The sequence below is a fragment of the Rhyacophila brunnea genome, unplaced genomic scaffold, assembly GCF_057557595.1.
Source record: "Rhyacophila brunnea isolate RB1 unplaced genomic scaffold, BYU_Rbru_1.0 scaffold_3, whole genome shotgun sequence".
NCBI lineage: Eukaryota > Metazoa > Arthropoda > Insecta > Trichoptera > Rhyacophilidae > Rhyacophila > Rhyacophila brunnea.
Window position 1 is genome coordinate 24687732 of NW_028232965.1, and position 27886 is coordinate 24715617.

Consider the following 27886-nt stretch of genomic DNA (forward strand, 5'->3'; position numbering starts at 1 on the left):
GCCTCAACCATGCCTCAACCATCAACTGGACGAAGAGGCGAAATAATTTTCAAAACAAAAATCTCTGGTTACAATATTCAGTAGGTACCTAGTCATGCAATTTCAAATATTGCAATTCGAAATAATTAAGTTAAAATAAATAGTTTTGTAAGTAAGCACTTAACTTGAATTGTAAGTACAGTAAAAACGAAAGAATGATTAGAAAATGAGACCCAAAACGTTACTAGAGATTTAATGTTTTTGTGTATTAATTATTATTTTTTCATTTATATCTTACTCTGTATTTGTATCCACATTTTATTTTTGCTGATTGTTATTTAATTTTGTAATAATACGAAAATAATTATGTTAGGTACTTATATTAAATTTCATCAACTGTTTCGAGCTAAAAAAAATAATACCCTGTTAATTCTTGATGAAGCTAATATAACATTTCAAATTTCACTCATTCTTTCGTACACTTATTCTCACGCCGCACACAATCGACAAACCTTTTTATCGTTTTGATTTTACTGTAAGTGCTTACGTCTTTGTCATGGAAGTACTGACTATTTTTAGGGTTACTCTGCATTCCTGTATTGTATACTTTATATTTGTGATCTTTCGAGACGAATAAAATTATAAGTTAATCTTCAAAAGCCTTTGATTGATTTACCTACCACTCCTGTTGCTGAGATAACCACATTAAATAATTAAGTACCTACCTAATAAAAAACGTCATTTTTGTTTCAGGACATCACTAGCTCTACATACATTAAGTAGTATGACACACTTACCCCAAAAAAATGATAGAGATCATTTTTGTTGAAAATCTATACAAAAGTTTTAATTTAAGAATTAATATCCATTACTTAAATGATATATTACCTTTATATGCATGGAATACGTTATGGTTTTGAAGAACTTTTGGAATAATGGTGAATTTAGTTACACTTACCCCAATATTGGGGTAAGTGTAACAAACTGACTAGTAATCAAAAAATATTAAAATGTCGTATTATAGTAAGATATACAGTGGGCTCCTTCTGTACATATTAATTGTAATGATATTGTAGATCATATTATGGTAAAGTTTTCAACTGTTTAAAACATACCTATTCATCATGAACCAGGTTGAAATTCATCTCATTAAATTTTATGTCACACTTACCCCGACTCACCTTACCTAATTACTTATATTAATTATCATACCTGTCACATCAAATTCCATCCCACAGCCAAATACTTTAAAGCGACTGTTTTTACTATTGGTGATAAATTCTGTTGTGTATTTATCTCACTTAACTGGTCGACCAACCACACCGGGCTCCCCTAATCCCGGGCGCTCAGGCTAGAGCTCTGTCAGCCTTCCCCTTGTGGGGGCCAAGCCGTATGCACACAGATATGGATATTGGATGATTTTTCTGTGTAGTGGCTCTTTGGGCGCATTTGACTAGTCCTGCAGAGAATGATGATCTTATCGGTCAGGCTATTTTGTTGCGAAGCAATTTTGATGAGTTGAAGAAAGAACTATGGGGTATTTTATATTTTAGGCATGGCTATGTACAAGTACAAGATAATATTTTTGTGTGCTTACCACATTGATGTAAAATGAAATGTCTAAATAAGTTGAAAAGGTAGAAAATTCTAAATCTAAACACAGCAAAGATAATTTTATTTATTTGGATTTGTTGTCCTGCAGGAGTGTTGTGAAAGAATTGAGGAAGATATTTTGAAGTGATGGCTTTAAACATTTAAATTTTCAAATTTAAATTACATTGGAGAATGAGGATTTTATTCCATACTGGTGACATATTTGTATGCAGTGAACTTGGAATATAATATTCAAGAGTAAGACAATTTATTTACCTTGACCTGCTTCATGAAAGCCTTACAGTTATGACTAGTTATTATTGTTATTGTATAGTTTATCAATTGCGGAAGGATTTATTTTACATTAAGTGCTTACCTACTATATTATATTACATTACTCAGATACTTGAATCACTGATTTCTATTCCTACTGCTTGTCCGACGTCTATAAAATAAAATAAGCAATACCAACAATCGGGAAGTATTATCATCTTGTTAAATCTATGATTATTTTAGAAATAAGGTTAATTATTAACGTATTCCAATAATAATTTTGTGATAGGTATAGCCTAGCCCTTATGGCTTATATTGTAGGTATCATTATTGTTGATGGGAGTGTGATGCAGTGCAATGTCAGTGAATGTTACTCTCTGCTCATGCAGTGGTGCACTGAATATCCACCTGTAAATCGGTGAGGCACCTTAAAATTTAAGAACCAATTAAGATTTTTCTACAATTTGCACTTCACATAGATCTCTATTAAGTAATTACAAATTACCTAGCAAAAAGAGTATAAAATGAATTGTTGTTTTTGCCAAATTAATAACTATTCGGAAACCACAAAAGAAAATGTCAGATATTGGCATGATAGGTGCTGTTATGCAGTCGCGAAGGGTGGAGGTAGGTCTTGGATTCTGATATAAAAAGTGCACACTAAGCTTTGATAGGCAATCTTTTTGTTTTCATTAAACCAACAATAAAAATTGCATACGGTACTGGTAGAGTTGGATTTCGGGAATTTCCCGACGGGAATTCTCGAGAAATTTTTGAGATTTTCAATCCCGAATCTCGAGAATTGAAATTTTTAACATTTCGGGAAATCCCTGACCTCGAGAATCTTTTTTCGGGATTCGGGATTTCTTTATTATCAAAAATTAATTGAAAAAACGATTTTCTATATGAAAAAAGTGGACAGAAAACACAAAACGTTCGAAGACTGATGAGGGCATTTAACACAATTAAGCCAACGTCGACTCAAAATGAGCGCAATTTTTGCAACATCATTGAATTTTGTGTATCAAAAGCGTACGCGATTGTCAGATGCAGCGATAGACAGTCTGTGTTTTTTGAAATCCTATTTTAATAAGTAATGTTTTGAAATATTTTTGTTTTCCTACTTCTATTTTGTTTGTCTTCCATAAATACATAAATAAAAAAAAATATATTTTTTTGGAATTTGTCTGTTTTTTTCACTGAGTTTAGGATTTTTACAGGTTTTTTTAAATTTCCCGATATCTCGAGAATTCTTTTCTGGAAATTCAAAATTTCATCATTTCGGGAAATCCCGAATCTCGAGATTGAGATTTTCTCAGGAAATACCCAACTCTAGGTATTGGATAGTATTTAAAATTTAATTAAACCCTGCTGAGATCAAACCATAATAGTATAGATAGGCTGTGGAGATCCGACAAAAATAATGCACGCTTTGTCAGTAATACATATTTGTTTTCATTGAACTAAGAATACAAATTGCAGATAGTTTTTAAAGTTCAATTAAACTCTACCTTAACCAAACCATAATAGTTCATTTAAAAATTCTTCTATCCATAATATATATAAAATTATGTATGATTGAATGGCATAACTTTATATATTTTATAGAGAGAAGAATATTTTTTATGAAAGATCTATTATGTTTTCCTTTAGGCAGAGTTTATTTAATTTTAAAAACTAAGACAACACTATTCTTAGAAAACAAATGTATGTCTGGCAAAGTTTAGTGTGCACTATTTACGTTGGATCTCCACAGTCTACCTCCACCCTTCGCCACTATTATGAGATTATTGCATTATCTTCATTCATCATGAATTTATTTTGACTTCAGAAATGTGGAGCAATATGAAGAGTATGACGTGGCTTTGTCGGCAAATATATCCGTGGTCGAGGGGTTCTCAGACTCTCCGACCGATGCTTTTGAAAGCTACTTCATCTGACGGTCAAAACATAGTCTCCCAAAAACAATTGCATTACTATTACGAAAATGATAGACATTACTCTGCCCTGACAAAAACATGCTGCGCTTTATTTGCTGCGACAGTTATAGGCGTCCTAGCTGATTACAAAAGGTAAGATTTGTACTTATATTACCTATGTGATAATATGCCACTAGTGTTATTAACAAAAAAATTAGCCAAGAGTCCCTCAAATGAATTGATATGAATAAAAACTAGACTTTCAATACTTTTCGATAATTTTAAATCAATATGGTCGAATATAAGAATAAAATATTCCAAGAAAACATTAGGTAGGAACAAATGGGGGGGGGGGTAGTTTAAAAATGTGACATAATTTATGCAGGGAGGTAAAAGATTTTGCGACAAAGTGTGACGATCAGGGGGAGCCCAAAAATATTGAAAATCACAATTAAATCACAAATCAAAGATAAAACTCACCAACTACAGGTAACCCATGTTCGTAGCGACCCTGGCGAGTGCGAATTTGTTATATCGTGATCGATTTCTAATAATATTTTTTGATGATGTGTCTCTTTAATCTCTTTGTCACCTCTCATTAGTGGCTGGCGATTGGATGGTTTGCAATAAAACTCATTAAATTTGCATCATGTTTTAAATGGTAATTCATACACTCTTGTTGTAACAGTAATGAAACAATTGTCACTGGTGCTGTTCAAAATCTCATTACTGTGGCTATATAAATTTACATTTTTCGAGTGTGAAGAAAATGGGATACACTTAAACACGTGTTAAAGAATATATTATTTTATATTTACGTACATATGTAATAGAAATATGCATTTAAGTTTGTCACGTAAATGAAACGTGTATCAGCATTGGTAATATTTGAGAATAATCAGCAGATTTATATTTTTTGCATTTTATACCCTGACCGTCATTAAGTCGTAAACAAAAAATGGCTTAATAGTTTTTATCTATGGCGACTGACTTTCATATTTCAATCTTATTAATCTGTTCTACTACTAGAAACGACTGGTTGATCAAGTATTGATTTTTTTTAGATTAAAAAATAACCTCTTTCCAAATGTGACTGCAGCGGCAGAAGAAAGCACTTTAAGTGAAACAGAAAGCGAATTAGAGGATCCGGAGGCCAAAAAGAAGAAGCACCGCCGGGAAAATATTGGTTTCAGGGATCGGAAGGTAGGATAGATCAAATTAATGATTATTATTTTATATACTACTTTTTTTAATCATTCTAAGTAAATAAATATAATCGTAGAGTTTATAAGCTGATTATGTATGAGTATATATCAGTCATGACGTCCGTGACGAGTGGCTTATGTGTCAGCTTATGTCGTGGGTCCCAGGTTCGAATCCTGGGTTTGGAAGACGGATATTGTTTTTCAATTTTTGTTTAGAGTCAGAGTAAGGATGTAATAGGTTGAGCAAGTGGGTAATATCCATGTCTCGTAAAAATAAAAATCTGTTAATACAAACTTCCACACTGTGCAGGCCATATCGTCGTTAAATTTCTACAAACACGTATCTCAATTTTTGTCAGTTTTGAGTTATTTCATGCAATGAATTCAGAATTTGAATATGCACATATTCCACTAACACATATCTCAAAACATACTTTATAACATGATAGATTTAAGCAATGACAAAAAACTCTTATCACAAAAAAAGACTTATAAATATTATAAACTCGTATCTTGAGTTACGGGTTTGTAAGTATACAGAATACTGAACTCCAACAGATGATTGTACTGAAGCACTTCTCGTAAGTCAAGATACGTGTTTACTGCAGTAATATTGTGGAATGACTCACAGTAAAGTTGCAACGCATTCTCGTATCTCAGACAATATGACTGATCAGTCGAAAGTATAGTGCGATAGATTGACGAAAATTTTTCATGAAAATATGTGTAACTATTCTAAATGGATATTTCATAGAAGAAAATTTATTTCTGAATTAAAAACTGAGAGAATAAAGTTGTTATTTGCCTCTCCTGAAAAGTTCTGTTTTTTGAGATACGTGTTTGTAGAAAATTAACGACGATATGGTCCTATTAGGATCTGACATGGTCAAAAGAAAAAAAGATATACCACTCATAACACTAATAACTGTAAAAAATAATTCTAGACCTATGTTAAATACTTATAGCTACCTCCTAATATTGAAAGAGTAATTTTATTTGAAATCAACCAGCTTAGGTTTTTTTTTTTTTTTTTTTTAAATATTGCTGATTATAACATGTTTTAGGAATTTTGTATGCCTCTCAAATAAATTAGTATCAAACGAATTCACTGAATGTCTAGAAGATTTAAATTATACAAATCATGTCTATTGTGCAAAAATAGACATACCTACTTACTATTAATTTGATGAATGTAACACTTCGTTTAATATGGAAAATGATATTCATAATTGGCACCACAGATTATAGAATATGAGAATCGTATGAGATCTTACTCGACTCCGGACAAGATCTTTCGATATTTTGCAACTGTCAAGCTTTCGTACGGAGATGCCAACGAGGTGTACATGACTCCCGATGATTTTCTTCGCGCCATAACGCCTGGAATGAAGCAACCGGATGGTAACATTTAATCAGTCACATCATTCTTGGGCCTATGTAAATTATGCTGCAACTAACACGTACCCTAAAAAGCTTCACTAACCTGCAATTCCTTGGATGTAAATTAAATATGGGTATTATATAAATCAGTGTGTAGGAAACGTCTTATGCTACCGATGTACAGAAAAGGCATGGATTTGTTTGTACAGCATATTATTACATTATGTGTGTTTCAATTACTGTGGATAATCAACTATTTACAATCTAGGTTTGCTAATCTGTGTTCTGATTAATTAATTGCATGGAGTTTCTGTCAATTTCTATGACGGTCTCAGTGTTACTACTTTATTATACCAGTACTGACTACTAACAAACTAGATATTTTGTTACTAACAAAATATCTATCTTCTAGGGCCTAGGTAGTCCTTGCGTATTTGTTGATAACTGTGTTCATTTAGGAATATTTGATTGGATATTGGATTCTATATCGAGAAAATAAGAATTTGACAAAGTTTGCTTTCAAATTTCTACTTGCATATATGCAAGATCATAACTTCATAGTTATGTCATACATAATATAAAGTTCTCAAAAAGCATTTGATATTGTGCAATGTACAATCTAAACTATTGCATATTATATAGATGCCCAAAAAGCGACTTTCATGTTATGGCCAATAAGTCACAAGCCCGCCATGTAGTGAAGTGATGGCCGGGGAATAGAGATCTATTGAAAATATACTGAGGATTTGTAGTAAGCAGGGGAGTGGGGTATTAAAGATGTATCTAAAAGAGTTGGGTAATTTTTAATTTGCCTAGATGACTGTAGTGATGTATCGGGCAGAACATAACAGTCGCACTATACGTACTGTACAGTAATCAAAATTAAATCTTATATCATTTCATTCACCTTTGTCTTCAAATATAATGTATCGGTAGAGGGTATTTCATACTGCTTCATGAAGTCAATTTATGAGTTTAATGGGATAGTATTACGGTTGGGTTGTCTTTCTATGCTTCATACATACATGTAATAATACACAGAATAATTCAGTTTATTCCATTCTCTCCTTGCATGCTTCTGGCTAACTATATGTTTGTGATTGGAACGGATTACTTGGGGTGAAATGCAATATGGTGGATGTATATAAAAAGATAATGGAATATGAAAACCGAATGCGTCACTATTCCACTCCGGACAAAGTGTTTCGCTATTTCGCCACTCTCCAAGCGCAACACCATGACCAGCATGAGGTGTTCATGACTCCCGATGATTTCTTGAGGTCAATGACTCCAGGACTTAAACAGCCAGACGGTAAAATAATTTATAATAAATTCGTATTTTGTTTTCTGTATTATGAATAATTTTATCATATGGAATTTGGCATACTCTACGATTACTCTCCTCTGACTTTTCTTCCTTACGATTCATCTTCGGTCGCCGGGTCGTCCCATTCTGCACCAGTCGCCTTTTTTCACTCAATCATTTTGGGATGGTATTGTTACAAATTTAAATCTCCTTTAATCGGATTTACATAATAATCTCTGTTAAATTAAGATATAATTCAATTATATAATGATCATTCAAATAATAATCATTATGAAGTAAAGTATATATTTCAAAATTCTGAAAACTAATGATTGTATAATATATATTGTAGTGTTATTCTAATAGTATTTTTTCTTCACTCAGGTTTGGGTCTTGACCAGTATAAGCGGTACGATCCCAAGGTATGATTTTAAAATGTTCTTATATGTAATCAATTCATTTGAATCGTCTGACGTATGTGGCACCTCTATATATGTACATATTATCTAAAAAATTAATGTTCCTTGGCTAGTTTTGCCTGTAAGTGTTTATAATTTTAATGCCAGTTGCATCGTTTTTGCATTATATATAACTTACTGAAAAGTTCTTTCTAACTCTCTAATATTTTCTTGTCTATTAAAAAATGTGTGAAGTCGGAGCTGTTGTGAAATGGAAATATTTATTTTGCCACTAGCACAACCACAACCACAACCATTCTCTCACTGTTATTGTATAATGGCAACTATATCTGTCTGTCTCTTGTTTCTTTACAGAACTTCAACGAGGTACTAACATCTCCTTTATCTATCTTTATTTTGAAGCACAATTTTACTCCTACAAATCTTAAGCTTTTTTTAAACAGAGTATTCGCACTAATTACATAGTGTTATTGTTAGCTTTTTCACCTATAGTCGGCTATTTTTCTGCTTGGTTGAATGATATTTTTATGCTGTAATCGTATTACAAATAAAACCGATAATATATTGGAATTGTTGAATAGGCATAATATTATTTGAATTGCATTATTTATTATCTAGAAAACAATATTTTACTGTTTCCATATGCAGTGTGCGAGATACCTCGGGGCAATTCTTACGTTGCTTTCCCATGTTTTCGCCACACAATGCAGTCAGATTGTACCACTATTTCATTTTATAATAATATGCATCTTTTGATAACAGATGCGTTAAAAACATTTTTAGAAGTCATGGAGTAATCATTTATTATTGGATTTTATGAAGAAAAAAAACAGAATTTTTTTATGCTGAAATACATATAGAAAATTGACAATATATAATATACATAATGGGTAAATTTATGAATGTCTTTAACGGGACTATATGATTGTGTAACTATATTTCGTCTTTCTTTAACCTAATTTACAATCGATAATCAAGTTAAACCTTAAATCAACATCAGATAAAGAACTGTGAATTTGAAAGAAGCACATACTAAAATTTAGGCTGTAATAATTTTGACGATAATGTATTAGTTTTGACAAATGTAACACTCTTTTGAAAATACACCCGTCTCAATCGAGAAAGGTCATTAGGACATCTCGGTTAACTTTATGATTTTAATATTTTTAGGTTAGTTAGAAAGTTAAGTTATTTTTATAAAACAGACCGCTAGACTTTAGTGCATTCATCTTGCATCTTTTCTATTCTTAGTTTTAATGTAATGAATTTCGAATTATATTGAGTTACTTATAAATTTCAACATTGATGCTGATATTTGACTTGTTTTCTTGTCTTGGCACCGTTTATTTTCACTATAGACTTTATTTCACCAATAATATTCATAGCTAATATGCTAAATAATATCTATTTTCACGTCATGGACGTTTCATTGGTAAGGGGTTCACTTATTGATTACGCACAGTAATTAAATAGCACTTGATATAAAGCCGATGAGCATTCAAATGTCATTTTTAACATTACTAACTACCAATATTCATGTGGTGCAAGGTATCAGTTAACCAATATAGCCATTATTACAAATAATATTTTTTTGAGTATCAAAGATTGATAACGATTGTAATAATTTCTATTTCATAACATTAGAATGGTATAATAATAGTGTTACTCTGGTTTTTATAAATTCTCTTTTACAAAAGTTCTCTTACTACCTTTCAATATAGATTGCTATTAATTTCAGTGTTTACACAAACATTTTACATCGTATTATTACTTAGGTCTTGGTTTCTGCATCTTGTGCACTTACCTCCTGACTTGTACAGTAATTATTGTCATTAAATTTCGATACCAAGTTTTAAATAGGATTTTTTTGTATTATCAATAGTGATTTATTAGTGAATTTTTAAAATGACTTTTTATTTCATAAAAACTAGAGCTTGCGCCTAAATGTAATATATCAAATATTTACAATTTAATGCAGAGGAGTATGTTTTCAAGTTTTTTTTACAATTAGATTTTTTTTATTTGAAGAATAAATATTCTGATTTAAAACCCTGAATCCATATGCGCCGAATGGGAAAACCGAATATCGAATGTTTATTGAAATATTCTAGTACGGTGCAGTGAATACGAAAAATAATCTTTATTAAAAACCTTCCCATATCTGGGGACAACGTGGCAGTATTCACTATATATATTGTCATTATCTCATACATATATCTCAAAATAATTATTCTTCTTACTAATTTATGAAAGCCTTCGACCATTCAGCTTTAGTTTAGATATTTAGGAAGTTACGATCATAATTTCTCTGTGATAATGCTTTTTCACTATTATTATACATAACGTGTTTTATACATCTTTATGGGTAGCAGGGCGATGATTTTCTTTGACTAACACCATTTATAATTTTTATAATACTTCATTTCATGATTGTTTCCATTTTTTCCATTTTAGAATGTTCACAGTCGATTGGTTTTAGAACTGGACGGTGATTCAATATTTTACAAACTCGGATCGGCGGGTCTCATTACTTTTTCGGATTATATATTTCTTCTAACCGTCTTATCCAGTAAGTTTTATTTTTTCACTTGACGATATTAAATGTGTAGTTTGACCAAAACGTCAATACCGATGTATATTTCAATACATATAAGTTGCAGCGTAATTTCTGCATTGCGACATAGTCGATAGAGTCCAAGTCCCTGGCCATGGATTCAGGCTCTATCCCACATCTAGCAAAAAAATCATGTTATTTTTTTTATGCATTTATATTCAGAAGAACCATCGGGTGAATGGCTTATCATTCCTGGTATTAGTATAACCTCCACCGTTTGGAGCCTCATATGCTAAACTTACGAGCGAGAAAATGATCTATTATTTTTTTTATATACTTAAGTGGCTCATCTGCTCGGATAAGAAGCTTTGGTCAAACTAATTTTTTTTCGTTAGTATGCATGTTTTTATTTATATTTACAAAAAATCTTGGAAGTAATCAAAAATATGTGTGATAACAAAAATTTGTCTTTGTTACTAGTGTAATGCATATAATATTATGTATTTGTAAAAGTGAATCATTACGATTGGTTTTGAAAAATAAAACAAAATTAATATAAGTTTCAACATCAAATGTTTTATTGATCATTAAATAGGTTTGCACATTTATGAAGAATAATATAGTCCGTATTGTACGATAATAAAGTACAGTTTATCCTAGTAAATATAGATTTTGTACAAGCATACTGGTTAAGTTTAGACACATAATTTGGCATTTCTGAAATAATCACAGTTAGATTTTCTTAAAACAATAAAATATCAAGTGTTTATTTGAAAGGTTTTTTTAAAACATTTTTAAACATGCAACTGTTGTCGATTGTCAGATTGTATCCTTCGAGTGGACTGACAATTTATTCTTAAGCTTTCGTTAAACTTTTATTTATTAAATATCTTAACGTAATCACATATATTTTTAAAATTATGTCATAGGTACAGTGTGAATCAATATCAAGTATAATAGACTAACATGTAAATATTTATAATCATTTCTAATTTTTATGCCAGTTTTAATTCAGTTCATAGAAATATATTTTTTTATAACTTTCATTTTATTTCCAAAATACAATAATTTGGTCACCCAAGTATCTAATTTTTTTTGTTAATTTAATATTACAACATTCATCGAAAAAATAGTATGTTACTTACAATAGATGTCTAAAAGTGCTCTGTTTGATTTAATAACTTCGGTTTCACACAAAGTGATACGTAGTGTGATTTTTTAAAAATATCCAATTGAAAAATATACGGTTTTCAATCTACGCGGAAAGCTTGTTATCGGTTTGTTGCAGTATATCTCCCGTTCTCACCATGTCATAATATATCTTCGGATTGTATCCAAACATTTCAAAGTCAATGCCGTATATTTCCAACAGGTCTTCTAAGTTTCGTTTATCTAATTGACGAAAGTATTTCTTCAGCAGCAATTTTGTATTTTTCCCATCTTTAGCTTTATTCATTATAGTCTTCACGCGTAGCTTTTTTTCGATCACCGGTTTCAATAGGAGACTCTCGAGACCGGCTTGATAAATGACGTATTCCGAATCCCTTTTTAAAGTTTCCACTTTGGTTATTACTGTAAAATTAACCTGACACGGGGTACAAAATTGGTAATACGGCACCCAATGTTCATCGAAATTCATATTGGCACCCTTGTTTTTATAATTATCTGTGATGTACTTTACAAATTCGAAAAACGTAGGACCGTAATTTTTTACTTTTCCAAATAAAAATTCGGTTTCATTTCTGTATCTTTTTATCATTTCATGCCCCATCTTACGATAAAACTTCTGGCGGTATCTCTCCAATTTGTTTCTGTAAGCGGACAGTAATCTTTCGAAAGGTTCTCTTACCGTTAGAAATGATATGGAGCTCGGCAGGCTCGATTCCAGAAAATCTAATGATGGCCTCGGAAACCTCTTTCGGGCGAGGGTCAGAGGAGTTTCACGTGTACGCTTTAAGAAATCTTCATTATAGCCACCTAAAAATATATTGTATATCATTGATATTGAGTGTATCCTCATACTTTTAATAGATGCTAGACAATTAACCTTGCAAATACACTTTGATAATAAAATTCTAATTCTAGGCAATAGTATTAAATTTGAAATTGATTTAAGTCAAGAGTTTATTTGTGTTACGTTATGATAGCAGGTAGCGTATATTATGATAGTAATAAATTAATGTTGTGAACTTGGCAAATTTACAAGATTTCTAGTAGTATAATCTGTTACAACTCACCTAGAATGTTAAATTTATACATCCAACTTGAGCTTGCTGCTTTAAATATATTACACCACACAAGATTGTGTTGGGGGGCAATAAAAAACTCCCAATGGTTCGCCTCCCCCGCCTCGCTCAGCCCTCTGTTCTTACACGTCTTCCACACTTGCTTTCTTCTTTCCTCATGCTCTTTTGCTAACTTGCTGATTTCTAAGTCTGTGTAATCTTCATAGTTTTTTACAATAACTGGCGGTTCATCTTCAAACTGTTCTGCCCATTTATGCTACAAAATTAAAAAAATATCAATAAAAAAGAATATCAAACAAACGGTATAATATTAAACGGCATACCCACTTTTGCTTAAAATTCCTTGCTCATGGTATACATCCGACACCATAGAGATATAGTATACTATCTGGTATCCTCCTAACTAGGTTGCTCAGTCAAATTATACAATATTATTGGTTTACCTTGTAAAACTGGTAAATCCCAATTTGTCAAAAATTAGATTTTTCTTGATATGCTAATATTATTGAATATCGTACATCTATATGACGTGTGAGATTCTTACACCTATAATAGCCTCATCATTTCAAAAATCAATCCACAAATACCACATAATCCATGTACAAACAACGGAGAAATCTCGAATATATCAAGACATTGTCATTTTGTTTTATAGAGTTTATTCTTTTTGTTCATGTAAAAAATGTTGATTTCTAATTTTATGTTGTTTTTTACTGTCGTCTGAAAAAGAATTTTTGGCTTTACGAGGTTTATATAATTGAGTGGAAGATGTTACACAATTATTTTCTGTAACACCCAATTGGATTTTTTTTTTTTTTTTTTAATATTTGTCATTTATTTTTAACATATTTGTTTATTTTGTGGTAAAAATATTGGTGCTAAATTGAATTAGGAATTTGTTATTTACCTGCCACAAGTCTGTTTCATTGCTGGGATATAGTCCCTCCTCCGCAGCTTCAGAAGTTTTATTATTTCTAAATATGGTCAGTCTCATAATTAGCATATAAACTAATACCCATAAAAAGAATGTACCAGTCTTGGCTATGCAATGTAAATATTTATTGCTGACACGTTTCAGTTTTTCTTTACAATATAAAAATACACAGCGTGTATTCATCTCATACATTATTTCGCTTTCGTGTATCTCTATCACTTTGATGATTCAGGTCAGATTTATTCGACTACCGTGTTCATTTTGTGAAAATTTTGGCACGTTTAAATAATCTCTTTTGAAAGTGTAATTTTTTGATAAACTATCAGCCTTTAATTTATGTAGCTATTATATAAAATATTAAAAATACTCTTGCCGAAATATTGACGTTAGATAGATATTTTTCATACTCCACATGTTAACAATTTTCTTTGAATATTATAGCCAATAACTTGATTTTTCATTGAACTTTAATTATTTTAATAAAAAATATGTTTTTGTAAGAAAGCTTCACATGTTATATATATTCGACAGCTGATCGAAAAAGGTGCACAATGATTGGTAATCTGAAAATATGTCATTTTCTAAAATAAAATTCTTGTTCATTCCACCATTACAAATCTAACAAAATATAGTTTGTCAGTATAATAACCAATTATTTTGGCTGAGCATTAAAATTTAGTCCCTATTCACTTATATAGCCAACATAAACATCGGCTATTATTACCCATGCCTCCTGCTAATTTCTACTGAGCATGTCAACATGTATTGATTTTCTGTAGGTTCAAAACAACAATTCTTCTCTAGTGTTGTAAAGGTAAAAAAATATATTTTCCATGGAAATATAATATTGTTCTTAAAATGTTTTCAATCGGTTTATATAATATATTAGATATGGGTAAGTAGGTAGGGGTCTAGGTATGTGTATGTCCATGAAAAGAGGCTGCAATATTATAATGTATCCAATTTTTAACATCATTGTTTTATTTGAAAGAAAAAATGTGCCGATTTTAATTTCTTTAAATAAACCTACTACATGCAGTTTTTCTTCTTCTTTTTACCTGCCGTACAAAAATGAGTTCAGATATATTCATGACGATTACTTTTTTTAAAAATTTAATTTTTCAAATTAACCCGTTGTAAAATGTTTTATTTTTAATTTTTGGATTTTTAAAACTTTACACCATATTTAAAAAGTATAAATTGAAGTGCTTCAATACGTACGAAGGTTTAACAAAATATTGAAATTAAACATGATATAATAAAAATTGTAGCAGTTTTAGTAAACTCTTGTCAAATTGACTACAAAACTTATTCTGGTTGTTGATCCACTTTTTTCTCCTTTTAAATCTGCCTTCAATGGGTTAGTGATTGTGTTGGCACCGAACCTGTCTATTAGATTTTTTAGCCACTAAGTTTGCCTTGTTGCAGTTAATTTATTGCATAGTTTGCCTTTATTTTGTGTGTTACAACTTTTTAAACATCCATTGCAACATTGCAAGATTTTAGGTACATCCGAGTGCACCTACAACAAAATTTTGATAAAAAAAGAATATTTAAAAAAAAAAAAGTTTTTATACATATATATAAAAATCTTTATTTCATATTATTAAGTATGACAATATAAAGTATATTTGTGTATTTAAGATAATAAAATTATTAGGTAAGATTTATTATCCTAGGTTAGTGGTCGGCATACTCATTAGTCAACAGAGCCAAATATCAACAGTACAACGATTTCGACTTCTTTTGAGAGCCAAATTTCTTAAACATAAATTATATAATAAATGTAGGTGTACACTCTTTATTAACTTAATAAATCTTGATATCATACGTAATAATGATTTTTTTATCGATAAACATTAAATTGAAAGTGGTATCCATAAAATTAAATCATGACAATGACTGACAAACCCTCAATGTGAATAATGGTGTTGCATCTCCTTGGAAAGTTTGGGAAGTCAAGTTTGGGAAGTCAAGTTTGCATGTTGTTGTTTTTAATTTTAAGCACGATTCCAGGTTATCATCAATAAGACGACTTCTCAATTTACTCTTGATTTCCTCTCTTAGAAATCTCTTTACTAACCACAAAACTTGCACTACTATTAACATTGTTGGAAGATTGTATTCAGTAATTAAATACGGAACTTGATTTTTCTTGACTCTTCTAAAGTTCCTCTACTGCTTTCTTCCTTGCATCACCGACAGGATATTTAGTGTTAAATGACGTGACAGGGCGTGTTTAGTTGTAAAGTGTCTCTCAAAATTTGACTTCTTGTTATGCGCCAATTTTTCCCGACAAATAATACATGTCGGTAGGCAGGCCATTTAAGTTTTGAATAAATGTGAAAGTCTCGGTCCATTCAACTTTAAATTCACGATTTTTGTCTTCCGTCTTTCTTTGCTTCTTCTTTGTAGCCATGTCAAATAGGGCAGAGGGAATTTGTGGCAGAGCCTCACTCAAGGGGCCAAAGAGCCGCATGTGACTCGCGAGCTGCGGTTTGCCGACCACTGTCCTAGGTGAAATACACAAACTTTCATCCTCAAAATGTTAAGTTCTTGGAAAAAAAAACCTCACTAAAATTTCCCTTCCTAAATTTTGTAAATTCTAATTTATAAGTTTCTGTATTATATACTAATAAAAAAAATGATCTTTGCACAATTTTGCTAATTTATTAACCATGGAAAAACTGTGTTTACTCACTAAAAAACAAGTAACAAATTGTAACATTGAATGTATATTATTTCCATTCCCTAAAATTGTGGAAGTTTCAGTGTTCGCCGTTCCATCATGATTATAAATGTGCTCCTGATCAAAAGCCAGTTTGAAACCCACACTTTGGGCAATAGTAACAAATCTATATATATTATTAATTCAAATGATTTTAAAATTGTGTCTTCTAGCCTCGAGGCGCCACTTTGAAATAGCTTTCAGGATGTTTGATTTGAACGGCGATGGTGACGTGGACTCTGAGGAATTCGAGAAGGTGGCCACACTCATTCGCCAGCAGACGAGCATCGGGTCTCGCCATCGTGATCATGCTAATACCGGAAATACCTTCAAGGTGACTGACTACATCCAATTTATAAACTAATGAATCCAAGATAAACATTTAATGTATTTATAGCAATTAATATTAAATCTTTTCAAATTATTCTAGGGTGTTAATTCAGCATTGACGACATACTTTTTTGGACCTAGCATGAACCAGAAGCTGACTATAGAGAAATTTTTAGACTTCCAACAACAGTTGCAGAGAGAGATCTTATCTTTAGAATTCATGAGAAAAAGTCCAGGTGTGTAACAATAATCATGAATTAGTGATGTATTTACAAGCAGGTTTGAATTTTTCCTTGCCGCTATCGAAATGTTCTTATAAGCAAATATTGTACAGAGTCCATTCTATTTTGACTGCTATGAATTTAGTTGCACACCACCTCATGGCACTCCGCCGCATATTCATTTTACATAAAACATGAGTCAATTGTAAATTTTGACATCTAACCATAATAATAATATGTTAACTTAAATACTAATGATCTGTCTAATTGAGAGAATTTAATATAATTTATATTTTAATTTTACCTAGTAAATGCTAACTCAATTAATAGATCTAATTGAGAATTGTCAGCTGGGCAGCAATATACCCATCGCTTACTACAGACCCCCCTTAATGTTAAGTATATTTCTATACCCCGGCCTCTGCTTTGCTATATGCAGTGTGTCATGACGCGTTGAAGAATTTATGTAATGTCTTTCAATAATGTAGAATAAATTTATGAAACGATTTTTTTGGCGAACCACTGGTTTGTATGAAAATTATAATAATAGAACCACATGAAATAATAGGTACCTACTAGTATATTATATATATATTTTTTTTTAATTGGTTATAATTATTATAATCTGACATTTCCACATGAACTTATACATAATTTTGTTTACTAAAGCAAATAAGTACTCCCAACCTACATTATTATATTATAGGAATAGTATTAATAGAACACCTATTTTGAAAATTGACATATAAATCTGTGTTGCCAACCATTCTATAGTAGGCAGTGGCGAAGGGTGGAGGTAGGTTGTTAAGAACCGACAAAATGTGCACACTTAACCTTATCATTCATACGTATATGATTTCATTGAATTTGTTACCAAATCATAATTGAATACAATTTGCAGATGGTGCAGGTTAGTTTTTAACCCTTTCGCTGCGAGCCATTTTCGCGGGAATTTATTTTCAGTCAACTGATCTGTTAAAACGGTCACTACAGCTAAAACAGATCGATTCCAAAATTAAAAAATAGATTACTAGATGAACTATATATCAGTTATTCCAAATGCACCAAGAAATAAGCTATATTCGTGACATTCTCACTAAAATAAATCGAAGAAAATGAAGACGCGAAAAAATATCTAAGATTTGACCGCGCGGTCAATATGGCGGCCGTCCAGTGTTCACATACACAGTTTCAACACATACTACCAAGCGATTTGCCGCGCTTGTATTTGTAATGCACAGGGCTGGGTACATGCTGCCGGAGTTAGTTACGGTCTATGACTAAAAAATCACATTTGTTCAATCATCAGTGGGTTATCGGCGTTATCGCACTTGGTAAGTCGTAAACTCAAATTTTATTACCCCTTCAAATCTTGAAGCTATATTTATTTTCGTCGCCATAAAATAATGTTCGTCATCATGACACATTAGGATGTTTTGGAGAATAAATCAATAAAAATAATTACCCAAGGCTAAAATACTATTATACTTTATGAGGCGCCGTCGGCTTTACAAAGGGCCTGTCGAAAGAAGTCGCCAGGCAAAAAACGACCATGTAAAATGAGCTAACACAGTTCGTGGCACATAAAAATTATAAATTATTACACATTATAATAATGTAAATATAAAAAATGGAACAATGAACAAAGATAAAGACATACCAATTTACTGGAGAGCTGTGCGTCGATAAAATATTTTTCCTTGAGAAGCAACAGTTTTTAAAATAAATAACACAAACTAAAATATACCAGGTGCATGATAAGCCGCAAAACATGGAACTACGCACAATGTCACGTTACATTCGGAGCACATGTATCGCGACATACGCCTTTTCTTTGGGGTTTTCGTCGAATGATAGCACACATAGCATCTTCTGCAAATGTTTGACGTAATGTGTGTTCCTTTCAATAAAGTCGGCATATGTTTTGCAATGTCTTTTGATGTAGTGCGCGTAGATGGTTGTGCGTGAGTTTGTGAATTTACTTCGTTGGACAGTTTGTATTTACTTAGTGACTGTTTAATAATATTTAATTGAAAGTCCGCCAAACTAATCTTTCTTTTTGTAACACTTTTGAACATCGTATGGGAATTTAATAAATATAAATCAAAAATATGAAAAGCAACTTTTTTGTACCACTTAATGCTTTTTCTGAGGCAGTTCAGGCTTGCTAACATCATGTCTGTTTTGTCCACGGCTCCCATATTCTTATTGTAATCAATCACACACTTGGGTTTATTAACAGGTTCACCTGTCTTTCTATTGGTTTTACCCGTTGGCGCAAAAGCATCATCATGTATAGTTGTGAGCATGTGAATGTCGCGTTTATCATGCCACTTCAACGCCAATAAAGGTCCGCGATGTTGTGATTCCGATTGCCCTTTCTTCAATTTTTTGAACTGTGGCATATTTTTTCTCGTTTTACGAACAGTTCCACATGCATTTGTTCGTGTGTTGTGCAAGTGTTCGAACAAAGCTGGGCTAGTATACCAATTATCTACCCAAAGGTTATGGCCTTTGCCTACGTAATCTTTGAGCAATGTGGTTACAACCGCCCCCGAAATTCCAAGACCATATTCGTCAGTCAAGTCTGTCTGTTCTCCACAGTATATTATAAAATCTAATACGTAACCAGTCAATACGTCAACTAAAACGAACATTTTTATACCAAACCTATGTCGTTTCATTGGAAGATATTGTTTAAACATGAGACGCCCTTTGAAAACAATAATACTTTCGTCAATGCATACATTTTCAAAAGGCTTCATTGTCTGTTTGAAAATATTTCGCGTATGGTCTACCAAGAGTTTGATTTTGTGTAACTTAATACCGGGAATTTGAGTTTCAGGATCAGAAAAATGCAGCATGCTGAGTAAAATTTGATATCGGTCTCGAGTCATTGTTTTTCCGAAAATGGAACTGTAAAGTTCCGGGTCTGTTGACCAATGTTCTTCTATGGTAAGATGACGATTTCTCGTCATCAACATAGTAACAGTAATAAATAAATACATTTCTTCGATAGATGTATCTACCCATTTATGGAATCGAGATTTTTGAGTTAAATCTCGTTTTTTAACTACAGTATGATAGAATTTATTTGTCTCAAGGACAATTTTACTCATGATATCTTGATTTAAAAAATGTTCAAAAAAATCAAGTTCTGTGCAGTGTTCTGTCAAAGAAGATTGATTACCTGATGAATTGCCATCAAACTCATGTATGACCGGAATAAAGGGTCCGGATGTCCAAGAAGTTAGATTGTCAGAAGATGTATTGGTTGAAGTACTTGGAATTTCATCAGGTTGTGTATGGTCTACGTTTTCAATGACTTCGCCAACGTCGAATTCATCTTCACTTACATCAAAATCAGAGTCTGGATCCAGCATGACTTCTTCGGTAATATTGTGTGGTAGTGACATTTTGGCCGGTGAAATAATTATTTCACATATATTTATAATGACCAAAAACACTAAAAACAAATCGTAAAAATTTTTCTATCGAGATCACAAATCACTTCAAATCACACACAAAAAATACATAACACTAACGTAATCGTAATAATTAATTAAAAAGTCAATAAAAATAATATCGATGCACGCTTTTCGATGCCATGACCAATGTTTTGATTTGATAACCCTGGTGACGCGTCGAGTGCACACGTCTTCGTAATGGCGCGCGATTCAAATGACTGAATAACGAGTGTTCTTTTCAAAAATATATTTCCTTGTGTTTTACTTGACATTTTTATGATCTGTTGCCTGATATGTCTACCTAAAGGTTTGAACTAATTTTTAAAGCATATACCCACAACTGTCTCTTTCTAGTTTGGTCGAAAATACGAGATAAAGTCTATGGCATGTTTACATGCCATACGCAGTCTAAGGGTTAAAATTCTCTTAAACCTTGCGTGAGTGTTTTTTATGTATAACATAATGAATCATATACCATTTTATTAATAGTAAAAAATTATATTATAATATCATCAGTTAGGTATGTATGTGACGGCAATGATGGCCGAGCAGATAACGCGTCAGCTTATAATGTCGTGGATTTCAGGTTCGAATCCTGGGTCTGGCAAAAAATACACATGTTGTTTTTCAATGTATGTTTAGAGTCAGAGTATGGACCTGATAGGTTGAGCAAGTGGCTAACATCGATTTCTCGTAAAAACAAAAATCTGTTAATACAAACTCCACCCTGGGGAGGTCCATACAATCTTCTAAGGATCCAACAAGGTTTTAAAAAAATGTATATTTTCCGAAAATCTAACCAGCCATACAAATTCTCACAGTCAATGAGAGATTTCTAATTGAACTAATAATTTACAGATTATAAAATACTCTTTGGATCTGACTATGTTTGTTTATTTTGTGTACATTAATAATTAAAAGTGTTTTTATAATTTTACGATAGGATAGATCTGAAGTTTTCTTCAATACCTACTAAAAATGTCCCCGTGTACTGAGTCACGCACAGTTAGTACAGTATAATCAACATGAAAATGATGGTACAAATGTTTAAGATTCTCTCTGTCGATACATCTGTCGAGTGTGACATTGCATCCTATCTATGACTAATTTATTAACTACTTAATTGAAAAAAGTTAGGTTACGTGCTACACTTTTAATTTTGGGCTCAATTTACCGAGAGTACACCGCAGAGAAACGTCAGATTTTTTTAGTCAATATTTTAAAGCATCTAAGCGACACTTTTTGAGCATAGACAATCATAGGAAAAATTGCTATTATATGGCTTCAACGCTATTATAAGCGTAGACAATAAGAACAAATATAAAAATCTTTTACAACGAATAAAATTCAAACATTTTCAATTACCTAATAAAATTCGCCGTTTTCAAAAATCAGTATAGCATATTAGAGTTCGCCAATGCATTTCATAAAATTTAAATAATTATAAAGTAACCTTTGACACAAAGACACTCGTGCTTAAGGGGGGACATGCTCGTCGAAGGTCAAAATTGAGTTTTTATTGTATTTTCAAACCATGATCCTGGACACTCCTTAAACGTTGTAGATAATCTATTTATATAATTTTGAAGCCTTATTATCCTTTATAGTTATTTTAAACATTTGATGACTGCATAAAGTATTTTTGTTACATAAAATAGTATTCTTTTAAACCTCTCGCTCTAATGTTTTAGAATATAGTCATATTTCGGTACATAACTGTGCAGTGGTGTTAAGATTTTTTACATTTATTAATTTTTAAACGCATTTATAAAACCATTAGTATAATTTATTACGAGATAATTTTTGTAAAATATTCACGATAAAAAATTATATTAATAATCTCTGTGATCCCGAATTTGACAAGAATTAGGCATTTTATTATTTAAAAAATCGGCAAGATTAACACATTTGAAGATGATTTTAAAGATATTTATTATAAGCTATGTCTTTGATCATTCAAGTGTGATAAACATCTTATGAATAATGATTGCTTTATAATAATTATTGACCTAAGAATAAGGTAGTGTTTTTTTGAAATACGCCATTTCTTTTGGCATTGCCCAGTGATTAAGCTACAACATACGGCCGTAGCCATAAATTGACAAACTATAATTAAAGTAGGGAGTAAAATTATGTTAACGCGCGTGTTTGAACATGTACCTTACCGAATTTTTTTTTATTTTTTTTTAAACGGCACATGTTCAAACACGTGCGTCAATATCATTTTACTCCCTACTTTAATTATAGTTTGTCAATTTATGGCTACGGCCGTATGTTGTAGCTTAATTACTGGGGAATGCCAAAAGAAATGGCGTATTTCAAAAAAACACTACCTTATTTTTAGGTCAATAATTATTATAAAGCAATCATTATTCATAAGATGTTTATCACACTTGAATGGTCAAAGACATAGCTTATAATAAATATCTTTAGAATCATCTTCAAATGTGTTAATCTTGCCGATTTTTTTAATAATAAAATGCCTAATTCTTGTCAAATTTGGGATCACAGAGATTATCAATATAATTTTTTATCGTGAATATTTTACAAAAATTATCTCGTAATAAATTATACTAATGGTTTTATAAATGCGTTTAAAAATTAATAAATGTAAAAAATCTTAACACCACTGCACAGTTATGTACCGAAATATGACTATATTCTAAAACATTAGAGCGAGAGGTTTAAAAGAATACTATTTTTTGTAACAAAAATACTTTATGCAGTCATCAAATGTTTAAAATAACTATAAAGGATAATAAGGCTTTAAAATTATATAAATAGATTATCTACAACGTTTAAGGAGTGTCCAGGATCATGGTTTGAAAATACGATAAAAACTCAATTTTGACCTACGACGAGCACGTGGGCCGTTAAACCTTTGTCTAAAAACGCTCTAAAAAAGTAGGTAAGTATGCGAAAATAAGGAACATTTTTCAAAATAACGTTATAGATAACAATATTTTTTATATAAAATTTTGCCGTGTAAACTAAACGATATTGTTATTATTTCAGATAATTTCGACTCAAATTTAATCAATAAAATAAGAAATACGAGTGAAAATGGCTTGAATTGTTCTTATTTACTCTTTGATTAGTGATTGTTTTTATAAGATAATAATATTTATCCATAGTCAGTATTCCGTATTTAATTTGTATTCATTTAATTAAATGTATAATAAATAAAACAGGCTCCAGTTTATGATATTTAACATTTCGCTTCCACAAACAAATGGCCCGGTCAAATAGCCTCGATAAAACGGCTCACACTGATTGAAATTAAACGTCACTGGTTTTCATTAAAATGCCACTTTTCCTACTTAAAACTTACCTTTCGGCATAATATACATATCATAAATATGCATGAAGCGTGTTATCTTTCATATTAAATATTATACCAAACTAACCTCGTATTTTTTTTAAATCTTAATTTTCTCGGTTATGCGTTAATACGGAATACTGACTATGGATATAAATATTACAATCTTATAAGAACAATCACTAATCAAAGAGTAAATTAAAGCCATTAAAGAAATTATAACAATGTCGTTTAGTTAACATGAAGGTTTAAGGCTCGCACAAACCAACGCGAATATTCACCAAGTACCCCGTAAAAATATCCCGAAAAAAGCACCCGCCATCGGTACGGAAGGTCCGGTCAAAAGAGTCTCAAAAAAAGCCAATGCCGCTGTAATGCTCCCTACTTACCTGTTGTTAATGAACAAACGTAACATTGATTCACGCAGGGGATCAAAAGATACAACGAATGCCATCAATTTGTCATATATTTGGCTATTTTTTGAGACTCTTTTGACCGGACCTTCCATATCGATGCGGATGCTTTTTTTGGGTTATTTTGACGTGGTAAATGCGAATGGATGGCAGTGTCGGAGCAAATAATTGTATCAATGATAATATAAAATTATTGATATATTATTTGAATGCTCGATACCGAAACGTCAAACAATCGCAGCGCTCCATATTGAACTTTGTAAGATAATAACTTAATTCCCTTCCGAAATCTGAACGTCGCGTGCTCTTTCCCGTAAGCCAATACGAGCTTGATTGGCGAATAATTCGCTTTGGTGTGTGCACGAATGTCTTAGGTTACTTTATAATTATTTAAATTTTATGAAATGCATTGGCGAACTCTATTATGCTATACTGATTTTTGAAAACGGCGAATTTTGTTAATTTAAAATGTTTGAATTTTATACTTACATTGTAAATGATTTTTATATTTTTACTTATTGTCTACGCTTATAATAGCGTTGAAGCCATATAATAGCGGTTTTTTCGATGATTGTCTATGCTCAAAAAATCTCGCTTAGATGCTTTCAAGTATTGAATATAGAAATCTGACGTTTATCCAGGGTGTACGGTCGTAATATAGAGCCTAATTTTGATAGTAATTTACATTCTGATTAGTTTATAATAATGTTAACATGGTTGTATTAAATACTACTGTTTTATTTTTTAATATGATAATTAAAAAACACTTTTTAAAAATACGTTTATTAACCAATTCCGAAAAATATATTGGGCAAGTGGCCGGGGTCGACTCTTCTAGCCCTTTATGGGATTTTCCATCACTGCCTTCAACATTTCGATCCTTAAAACCTTGATTTCTTGGCAAATGACCTAAAGGTGGCCCAATGTCTATGGCTTGCTCACATAAAATGTCCCTTTCAAGTACCACAGAAAGAAATCTGGGCATGTCACCAAAATGGGAAATGAAACGACCAGGGAACAACTCTCAAAAGTTCCATTGTTTTTCTCATGGTGTGTGATGTGGCTTTTCCAGTTATAACTACATATTATACATTACGTCATGTTCTTCGATTTGGGGTACCGAGATCATTTTTCCATAGCGTGCACTATTGACAATTTTCGTGACACCATTTTTCAATATGAAATTAGATATAAATGATTCTATGCATCATTTTTTCATTGCCTCTGATTTATGTTTTAAATACCGCCGTAATATTTTGCAGATGAGAATGGTCACATAACGGAAGCTGATTTTGCAGAACTTTTATTGGCGTATGCAGGATATCCGCAAAAGAAAAAAGCCCGTATGCTGAAAAGAGTTAAAAAAATGTATGTGAAAGTATCTGATAACTAATTTATTTTCATTTGTTCTCTTATAATATTAGTAAGTGACTCACACAGTGATGTCTTTTTTTTAGGTTCCGTGATCATGGAATTGGGATTTCTAGAGATGACTATCTGAAGTTCTTTCATTTTCTTAATAACATCAATGACGTGGACACGGCTCTCACTTTTTACCATATAGCTGGAGCATCAATTGATCAACCGACCCTGAAACACGTTGCTCGAACTGTCGCCCATGTAGATCTCAGCTCACATGTCATCAACGTAGTATTCACTATCTTTGATGAAAACTGTAAGTTTATATTTTCAACAGCAATGTACAGATTTTTCATTCAAATATCTGTTATACATGATATATTAGAAGATATGCAAAAATGTGTAGCACGTGAAAATCGTCATTATTAATTTCTAATATAATGCAAAAGCACTTATGTATGTTAGAAACGATGGTATGTGGAAAGATATTTTTTGTACCATACGATTCATATGTTATTTCAATTTGTGTTTTAAAGCCACGACCGAATAATGGTTTCAGTTAGTGGTCAACAACCTGTGGCGCGTTTAGTGACGTAGAAGCTCGACGCACTGACTGATTTTGAGCCCCCTACGATAAAAAATGAACATCTAATTAAAATTTTCCAAATAAATCAATGCATTCAAACAATTTAAAATTTTTATTATCTACGTTAATTGTGTAATATTTATAGGTGCATTCGTAAATATCTACAAGTTAATTGAAACAAAATCAATATCAAAGATGCAAATTTACATAGGGGGCACAATTTTTTGTTTTGTGAACCTTTTTTCAAATTTCAATATAATTTAATTATCTGGGTGGCAGGTTTTAACTCTTTGGAGACTCCCTTTTAATTTTTCTCACGAATCGGTTCCATCATGTTACGTTAGGGAAACACGCCTCTGGTAACAACTATTCCCATAAAAAATCTGTTAAGTTAACCTTCATTCTGTGGAGACCCATGCGCTTCACTCGGAGTGAGAACGGTGATATATTTACCTTTATATCTTTCTTGATGACCGGCAAAATATAATTATAAATATTGCCATTCTCGTGTTAGTGTTATTTTACATGCATCCTGAATATTTTTATTAAAAATCGTTTTTTAAAGTAGATAGGTATTTAATTTATTTACATATCGTCGCCGTAGATGTCAAGGGAGCCAGTCCACAAAATCATATTGTTGAGAAACAGGCACTCAAAGAAAAGGTGAAACTTTCGACATAGAATATACTTTGTGGTGTTATCTTTTTATTATTTTGTACAAATAACTAAAAAAATAGTATCTTAGAAGTTATGTGTGTTATATCTCTTGACCACTGAATATTGAAATGTACAAAAAATGTAGTTAAAAGAGTTTTGTGGCTTAAATCCATTGACCACTGCATCTTTGATGATTTTAAAATGCTTTTGTGTACTTTACTCATTTTCGCCAAATTTGTGGCTTAGCTATCTTGACATCTACGGCGACGATATATGTAAATTATTTTGTTTTCAGTGGACGGGCAACTGAGTAACCGTGAATTTGTTGCCGTGATGAAAAATAGATTGCTACGTGGATTAGAAAAGCCTAAGGATACCGGCTTTGTCAAATTAATACACTCTATAATGAAATGCGCCAAAGATACCAAACCTGCACTTCTTGATTTTTAAAAGCTTGTGTGTTTGTATTATTAATGCTGCGTAGAATTTGAAACTCTTTCTACTTAAAAAACATTAAGTTATTTTCATTGATTATTTCCATGGGTATCTATTTATATTCCTGCGTCTCATTATAAGAGGGTGGTTTTATTTAATACTTGTTTATGAAATGTACAATAAGAATTATTCCCCACGATAATATTAGATATACGAACATAATACCTATATGTGACTGCGTAGATTTAATATTCATCATTTCCTTCTTTGCTTGAAAATTGTTGTAACCATTTTCAAGATAAATATGTATAACATAATAAAGCACTGCAACAGAGCTATATCGCTTTATTGCAAATGAATCTATTTTCATAATTATAAGGTAGACTATTTATTCAAACATACATTATATTGACTTTTGCCAGAAATGACTAACAAAATTTTTATGATTGATTTTTCAAGTTATATTCCATTTTCATGTTTGTTATTAACATTTATAAATCGGATACCAAATAAATTTTTATAGAATACTAAGCATTTACTAAAAATAAACTTTTGATTTTGAA

General features: G+C 31.5%; 2 protein-coding genes across 2 annotated transcripts; one reads left to right on the forward strand and one right to left on the reverse strand.

Annotated features, from left to right (window-relative positions):
- The first annotated feature begins 1577 nt into the window (after positions 1-1577).
- On the forward strand, positions 1578-27886 carry LOC147068099 (calcium uptake protein 1 homolog, mitochondrial-like). The gene is made up of 11 exons (XM_085953090.1): positions 1578-1830; positions 3677-3917; positions 4829-4967; positions 6211-6370; positions 8040-8077; positions 10529-10643; positions 16710-16870; positions 16967-17102; positions 25549-25654; positions 25744-25961; positions 27184-27886. The coding sequence occupies exons 2-11, from the start codon at positions 3679-3681 to the stop codon at positions 27336-27338; spliced, it is 1467 nt and encodes a 488-aa protein (XP_085809216.1). The 5' UTR covers positions 1578-1830; positions 3677-3678; the 3' UTR covers positions 27339-27886.
- Positions 11193-15344, reverse strand: LOC147068100 (carbohydrate sulfotransferase 11-like). The gene is made up of 3 exons (XM_085953091.1): positions 13782-15344; positions 12866-13130; positions 11193-12605 (listed from the first exon to the last, which is right to left on the reverse strand). The coding sequence occupies exons 1-3, from the start codon at positions 13998-14000 to the stop codon at positions 11884-11886; spliced, it is 1206 nt and encodes a 401-aa protein (XP_085809217.1). The 5' UTR covers positions 14001-15344; the 3' UTR covers positions 11193-11883.